This window comes from Penaeus vannamei, chromosome 9 (assembly GCF_042767895.1).
Source record: "Penaeus vannamei isolate JL-2024 chromosome 9, ASM4276789v1, whole genome shotgun sequence".
NCBI lineage: Eukaryota > Metazoa > Arthropoda > Malacostraca > Decapoda > Penaeidae > Penaeus > Penaeus vannamei.
In genome coordinates this window covers 35,209,141-35,217,289 of record NC_091557.1, presented here as the reverse complement: position 1 = coordinate 35,217,289, position 8,149 = coordinate 35,209,141, and the positions used below count along the sequence as shown (strand labels likewise).

Sequence of the window (8,149 nt, the reverse complement as noted above, 5' to 3'; positions counted from 1 at the left end):
CTCTCTTCTCTCTCTCTCTCTCTCTCTCTCTCTCTCTCTCTCTCTTTCTTTCTCTCTATCCCCTCCCTACCTCCCTCCACCCCTCTTCTTCCTCTGTATCTCTCCCTCTGTCCCTCCCTCACCCTCTTCATGTGCCACGACATCTATTAACCTAGGTCGGCTGAGGCCCACTCCCAACCCTTCAACATCCAACATTCAAAACCACAATCTAATCATTTCCAAAATTATCGACAAAGTGATCATTTACCAGCCCCTAATAATCTCCGTTTCTCTTTCTCTCTCCCCACAGGCTTCACCAGAACTACATGTACCCGTCGTACCTGCAGATGCCCACCGGCCTGGTGCCCATGGCGCCCACTGCCCTGCCTCACACCCTGACGGCCGGCCAGCAGTACCTCGACTACGCCGCTGCCAACGCCACCTTCGCCACCAACGGGTACCCGACGGCGGCGGCGGCGGCGGCTTCTGCGGCCAGCCTCGACCAGTACGCGGCTGTTTCCGCTGGTGAGTTCGAGGTTGAGGTTCAGGAAAGTTAGTGGGGTCGAGTGAAGTTGAATGGGCGTCGAGAGGAGTTCCATGCGGGTTTTGTGTAGGTTTAGTTGAGTGGAGGTGAATGAAATGGAGTTGAGTGAAAGTCCACAAGGTTTAAGTAATTTGATAGGAACAGGAAAGGAAAACGTAGATTAGAGTATTGAAATAATGAATCTAAAGGAACTCACAAGTGGGATTGCCTGACGTTGACAGAGATAGGATAGGATGAAGACTAGGAAAACCTATTGGGATCTCGACTGGTGAGTCTGAGGATCAAGTTAAGTGAAAAGAGATGTGATTGATTGAATTTCTGAGGATTAGGATCGGAAGAAGTGTCAAGTGAGGAAAAAGTCAGCGTAAACTAAGTTAGGATTTGGAAGTTATAAATGAGCAAACATTTGGTATACACACTTTTGAATCTGAGATTAGTGAAACTGTGCAACACATTATTTCAATTGATGTATAAAGAGTGTGTGTGTGTATGAGAGAGAGAGACAGAGAGAGAGAGAGAGACAGAGAGAGAGAGAGAGAGAGAGAGAGAGAGAGAGAGAGAGAGAGAGAGAGAGAGAGAGAGAGAGAGAGAGAGAGAGAGAGAGAGAGAGAGAGAGAGAGAGAGAGAGAGAGAGAGAGAGAGAGAGAGAGAGAGAGAGAGAGAGAGAGAGAGAGAGATAAACAGTGTCGTCAGACATATTGATTACCTAGTCATTTTGTTAACCTTAGCTACATGATTTAACAAGCTGATGTATGTTATGTTATATCCTTTTTTAATGTGTCTTATTACAATTGCATTTATTTTAAAAGGATGTTCAATGTAGTTTTTTTTCTGTTTTTTATCAAAAGATTATTTTTTTCATATAATAATCATGTATACTGGACTTGATTTAAAATATGCCCAACACTTTAAATCTTTAAACATTTCAAAAGGAATTATTTCACCATAAATGATTGATATACATTTTTTCATGTTTCTTTCTTCTTCAGTGTTACTGTGATAGGGCTAACTTTTTTCATTAATATTTTTCATCAGTGTAATCATAAATGAATGTCTGGGTGTAATATGTCAGACATGTTTTTCATATTTGTAGGTTCTGTGTAATTATGAATTAAATTATTTATCAAATTATTTATCAAATATATTTTTTTCTGCAGTGTTACTACAAGACTTGTCTAATGCCATTTGTGTTTCCACAGCCTCTGCCATGTCCCAGTATGCTGCTGCATCCTTACCAGGCTACTCATGGGGCATACCCCAGGCTGCCTCTGCTGCCGCTGCTGGAACCATCCCCATCTCCCCATACCAGGCAGCCCAGCCACAACTGCAGGAGGCTCGCATGCAGTAATCCTTCCTTGCTGCATCACCACCACCGCGCTGGACTGGCATCCTGAGCTGAACTGAGCCAAGAGCTAAAACTCCAGAGGCATTAGAAAGTGGGGCAAAAAATTATCTCCCCTTCTTTTTTATCTAGTGCTTCTATGCATCTCTTAGTCATATTGCAAGTGCTCTGGGTGCCACTCCATTCCGAAGGTGTTGTTACCTCAGTTTTACAAGCTGTAAGTATGTGGGTGCCTTCGTTGCTCCCCTGACCCATCACCTGAGGTCTTCACCCACCTCGGCTCCTTTGCCTCCAAGAGGAACTGCCAGACTGTAAGACTGTAAGGTCTCGCCATGGCTGAAGCCGCTCTGGTTGTGAACACTCGCTGATCCAGCTGCCCATGTCTTTTCATGCATGCCCACGCATCTGCCCACTCCAGACATCTGTGTGGGTTGGATCAAGTATATTGGCGGCCAAGCAGCAGGTGTAGTGCCATATTTAAAGAAAAAACTTCAAAGATTCTACACCTGTGTCTCTTGGCTCCTCCAATGTGGACATGAGCAAGATCATTTCATGGTCTTCAGGGTCGCCTATTTGTAGTTAAGTGTTCATGGCTTTTAGTGGGATCATTCTGGGATCTCATTGACTGTAAACACAATATTCATACAAGAAAAAAGAAAAGTCCATATCGATACTACGGTACAAGATATATAAGTAAACAGTAGCTCAAAAAATAAAAAGCCACTGACTGATATGTAAATGTTACAGTGCTTGAAAATTTTCTAAGGAATTGTACAATATAAATTTTTGTACTACTGTACTTTGTTTTTTTTATTATGTTACTAGAGAGGAAAAGGGAGAAAGCCGTTACAGATTAGGGGCCCCTTTTTTCGTTCTGTGATGACCGGCCCTTATGCCGTCATAACTCAGTTCTCAGATTATGTCTTTTATCAGGTCTCTAGTTGTGTTCTCTGTTTTCTTAATTTATAAACTTACTGTTTCATTGAGAAAAAAATTAAACATTGTTTCCTATTTCCTCCCAATTTCATTTGCACAAAGCTGGTAAGCAGACTTATCAGTTTGTGTATATATTTGTTTAATGAGATTCTATTCCATATCTGATATATTATTTTCTCTTTCTATTAAAGCTAGTGGTAGTCTTTTAATTAAAATTGTCCTTGTTATATTGTTTTCATATTAAGAAATATTTTGTTACTTATAGTCATTCATACTTTGTACTCATACATCAGACTTGTATTAGTCATATAATGCCATATATTATTAATTATAGCCGTAAGCATTAAGGTGTCTTGACATGGTTAATCAGAAGATAATAGGCCATCATGTGTAAATCTTGAGGCAAAAAAAATTGTCAGGCCTTTTTTTATTGCTTTGATAGTGTATTTGTTCAAAGTCTACAGTCCAGTCAGAAATAGCTGTAAGGATGGTCGAGGAGCCAAGCTATAGGATGTCACAGAAGTGGCCGTTGGGAATTCTAAGCAGAGTGTTACGATGAAAGGGAACTGTTTATCTTGTTTTTATCTATTACTAATTTTGATGTAATGTCAGTATGAATTTTTTCCAGTCTATGTTTTGATTCCATATTATCACCACAACTATGAAAAGATGTGCAGATGGCCCTGCACACCTAGCTTCCCCATCATCATATTCACACCCGGCTCGACATTCTGTAACATCTAGTCAGAATCTCGCCATCAACATCACATCTGTGCCATAGAATCGCTCAGCTAAAACCCCTCTGATGGAGACACACATGTATTTTGCTTAAAGCTGTGAATTAACCATTTATCTTCCATACATTGATTAACTGTTGTCTATCTTAGGATATTTACATTGATTTTATAAGGAAGAGAGAAATGACCACACATTAATGACGTAGCATTTGTGTGGTCTGCCAGAAAATCTCTTTTCTAATATTGATGTCTGCCCACCTTGTCTGTTTTGTTTACTTTATCATTATTGTTTTATCAGATCAGATCAAATCTGGGATTTAAATTTTTTCTCTTTCCTTCTTTGGCTCAAAAGTGAGATGGAAGATATTGCTGCGGAAAGCATTTTGCTAACAAGTCCATGGTGAATCTAGAACACTTTCCTTCTAACTATTATGAGATTATAAGGAAAAACAGTTTTATACTAGGAAACAGATCCTATTTATTTCAATGTCTGAGGTACAGAATATAGTGGAACAAGGTATACCATATAAAATACTAACTACCATTACTCACGCTTTAAAGCAGACGGCAAGCAAATGACTAAGTTTATGCTGCCGTAAAGGGTTCATCTAGTCAGGAAAATAAAATATCATCGGACATGTATACGCATTGCGCTGTTTGTATTGCCTAATGAAGTGCCTTTTCAATGAGACTTAACTGTGTTACTAAGAGGGTGATCAATAGCATTTTTTGAAACACCATTGTATTGGACTAAAGGGTCGTTTTTCTGTCATTGTTCTCTCTTTTGATAACCAGATGGTTAAGATTAGTATGTGCATGACAGGGATTTCTAACTCTAGGGTGTATGTTAGGAGGGGAGGGAAGGTGGGGTATTTACGAGCTGCTATGATAGAGCAAATTGTTCATAAAGGATCGGAGAATTTTGGTGATTTTAGTATTGCAGCTATTTCTTCATGCTGTCATAGCTTGATGGCAAGTGCCAGATATAATCATAGTAGTGATGATGGAAATTTTTTTAAAAACTTTGATTACCTCCTTTTAAGGAGCTGTATCTATGCACTGCAGCTCTGTGGAACTTCTTATATTTATAGAAAATTAAGTATGTAAAAACACTTTTGGTTTCTTTGAATTTAGACATAGCTATAAATTGGCTCTTCAGGAAAGTTTCCTTTTTTTGTATGATTCCTTTTAGAATTGAAATTATGTTCTAGCTTTCAATAATGGGGAAAAGAAACTTTGATATATATGTATATATATATGAATGAGTATATATATGAGTACAAAATAAAACAAAACATTAAAAAAAATACTATTATTAAGTCAACATGCCACCACATGGGTGTTATTTTAAAAGGGAGACGGGAAGGAACCTTCGATATTGTAGGCATTGGGCATGAAAGGATTTCATTTGTGATAACGACACTTAATGAGAAAAGTACTTAGAGCACCCTCCGCCTCCTTCTTCCTCTCCTTCTCCTTCTCCATCTTCACCTTCTTCCTCTACTTTGCTACTATAACTTGGCATTATTATTAATTTTTTGTGTTTGAGAAAGGAGATGAGATAACAGTGAAATGACAATAACTTATGTTATCAAAAAGTGCCTTTACCTTCAACAAGGAAATTTATAAAAGAGAGAGAGTGAGGAAAGGAGGACGGACAAAAAGTGAAATACAAGAAAGAGCCTATTTCCATGTGTCATATAATCATATATAATTATTATTCACCAAAATGTATGATTGTGCCTCAGATTTACCTATGTAAGGAAAACAAAACAAGCAACAGTGTATTGCGTTGTTATGAAATGCTGTTATCTGAGACAGGGAGAATAAATGTATTAATGTTCATGTATGCTAGTGGCAATTGTAGCTCATGTTACTTTATTAGGCTGTAAGGTTTAAACGTGAAATATATGAAATGAAGCAATTATTATGTATTTATTGTTACTATTTACTGTTATTTACTGTGAGACGATCGATTTGAAAGGCATATCAAAAAAATTTATTTTTATTTATTTATTTTTTTTCCGTTATGGGGATTAATTTAGAGACTGGCATAGAAACCTTGACACTAACATACTGTCAGCTACAGTACGATGGAATAATCCCCATTGAAAATGAAGTTTGGCAAAGACTATTTCCTTTTTTATCTTAATTTTGTTCATTTTTTATTGTGACTGGTATATTGTGTATGAGGTGTACTCAACCTTCCAGTATCCAATAAAGTTAAAATGATCTTTAATCCTTTTTATATATAATACTTTTGACTTGAGATTTGCAATTGATCGTCTCATACATTTCAGGTAATCCACAAGTTTCAGGATTAAATGGCCTTACCTTTTTATATGGTTAAGCAGTGTATATTATTATCTTTTGGGGAACTTTTTTTTTTTAAATAAAAGTTTGTGGATCGCCTCTGATGTCCGTGTAAATAAAAATAATTGGTCTGGATTATCTGTGGCAGCAAAAATGTTTGGAAATGGATGTGTATATATTCTCAATTTTTAAAGGACTTCATTTTTAATTTTCTAGATTTTTTTTTTAAAGCTATGCATTCTATATGTGTATTATGGTTTATATTCCATCTGTATGTTGCAGAATGGAATTTAAAAAAATATATTATTGAAGTAAGTGAGATGACATAAGTCTCCATTTTCACTCCCTTTGCTGCCAATTTACAATCCCATCTGCTTGAATGCTGAATGGAATAAGGATACCAGACTCAAAACTTAAGAAAAAGAAGAAAATAATAATTTAAAAAATATGAAAATTGTTGTATTTTTAGAGCTGCTGACATGATGGTGTCAGGTAAATCAGCAGTAATGAACAGCAATTTTTTTTTATTTTTTTTCATTGCCAAACCCGTATTTAATGGTGAAGTAACACAATGCCGTCTATGGGTTAAAGGTTGTTTTTTAAGGTGGGCGATTGGCGGAAAAAGTTTATGAAGGTCCCAGGTATTTTGGAGGGCTGCTAAGAAAATTTTCTTGGTGTTGGGTTACAATAGTGTTGTTTTGGCTGGCAGCTATAATGATGATACTGACTATTTCTGAAAGGAAGAAAAAATGGAAAGGGAGATAAGTGATCTGTTATCTAATGTGTAGATTTTTCTTTCTTAAATTTTGTGTTCCAATATGTTACATATTTTTATTTGTATGAGGAGCAGGGATATTGTTTTATTATTAATGTTATTTTGGGTGTCTGAACTTGATGTACAAGTCTTTTACCTCAATGTTTTTTATTAAATGAAATATCCCAACTTTTACAAAAATTTATGTATATGTATGTGATATTAAAAGATCCTTGGCTCCTTTGGAATATGAAAAGTAAAAACAAAGAAAAAATGGAGGTGTGAAGCCCCCACATTTTCTAAATTTGTTACATTTCTATAAGAAAAGTTAGTTTTTATTTCTAAACGATGTAAGATGTGTCAAAATACTTTTGAAATATATTGTGGAATCACTTAAGAATGTAAGGGAATAAGTGATATAGACACTTACCCCATATATTCTTGTATTTTGTGATGGGACCGAATGGTTAAGCAAAATTTTCCATTTGCATCTGCCCAGCACCAGAGAAAGGAAGAAAGGAAAAATAGAAAAGTATTTTGGTAGAATTCTTTATTATTATTATTATTATTATTTTATTCACTCCATTCGCCCACCTGTTATCTTGTCAGCCAGAACCAGTCGCCATTATTTATTTTTTAATTTATTATAGGAAATAAATATAGTTACATTATAAAGAGTTCTTTTTATTTCTTAGACCTTATATTGTGGTATTTTTTTTCATGGTTTTACTTGAGTTTGAGATTATTTTTTCTAAAAATAGTTGATGCGCAAAATGCTGAACTGATGAAGATGAAGCCAAAAAATGAAAACAACAAATGTCACAAAAAAATAAAGCTCAGAATAATTGGGTAATCATTTGAGATAAAAGATATAAATACATCCAGGAAATGCTTGTTGTCCTAGATTAAGGTAATAGATTAACATGAAAGATAAAAAAAATACTATAGTACATAAAGGTATAACAATGAACCAAGAAAGAAGGATCAGTTACAAAACACCATATACCATTAATATACTTTTACCAATAAGGAACACACGGTACAGTTTGAAGCACTCCATCACACATCATTAGTAGTCGCACAGTCACTACTAATCAGTGAATTGATATGCAATCAATAAGAAAGAAAGGGAAATGATAATAAATCGATAAAAAAGAAAGGGAAATGATAATAAATCGATAAAAAAGAAAGGGAAATGATAATAAATCGGCAAAAAAGAAAAGGGAATGAAAATAAATCGATCAAAAAGAAAGGGGAATCATAATAAAGCGCCAAAAGAGAACGGGAAATGATGAGCAATCACTAAGAAAGGGAAATGATGAGCAATCACTAAGAAAGGGAAATAATGAGCAATTCATAAGAAAGGGAAATGATGAGCAATCAACAGTAAAGAAAGGGAAATTCTCCAACGCCGCACACCCAAGGACAGACAAGGCCCCTCAAACCGAGCCGTCGGAAGAGGCAGCCCCACTCTCGTCCTCGTCGTCTCCGTCGCCGTCGCTCCCGAACCGCACTGTGTTCCCCTCGCTGGCGTCCCCCTCCCC

The 8,149-nt window shown here is 36.4% G+C and overlaps 2 protein-coding genes across 2 annotated transcripts in view; one reads left to right on the top strand and one right to left on the bottom strand.

The window, feature by feature from the left end:
• Window positions 1-289: 289 nt before the first annotated feature.
• LOC113827529 (RNA-binding protein 24) lies at window positions 290-7,280 on the top strand (the record flags this gene model as incomplete). Its single annotated transcript, XM_070125629.1, is given in 2 exon segments — window positions 290-504; window positions 1,723-7,280. Coding segments are annotated over 2 exon segments (364 nt in total), but the record flags the coding sequence as incomplete, so codon positions are not given.
• LOC113829596 (uncharacterized) overlaps window positions 7,152-8,149 on the bottom strand; it is a 70,242-nt gene continuing 69,244 nt past the window's right edge. Inside the window, exon 38 of the mRNA XM_070125020.1 lies at window positions 7,152-8,149. This exon is cut by the window's right edge and continues 241 nt beyond it. Coding sequence (XP_069981121.1) covers window positions 8,045-8,149 — 105 coding nt within the window. The 3' untranslated portion in view covers window positions 7,152-8,044.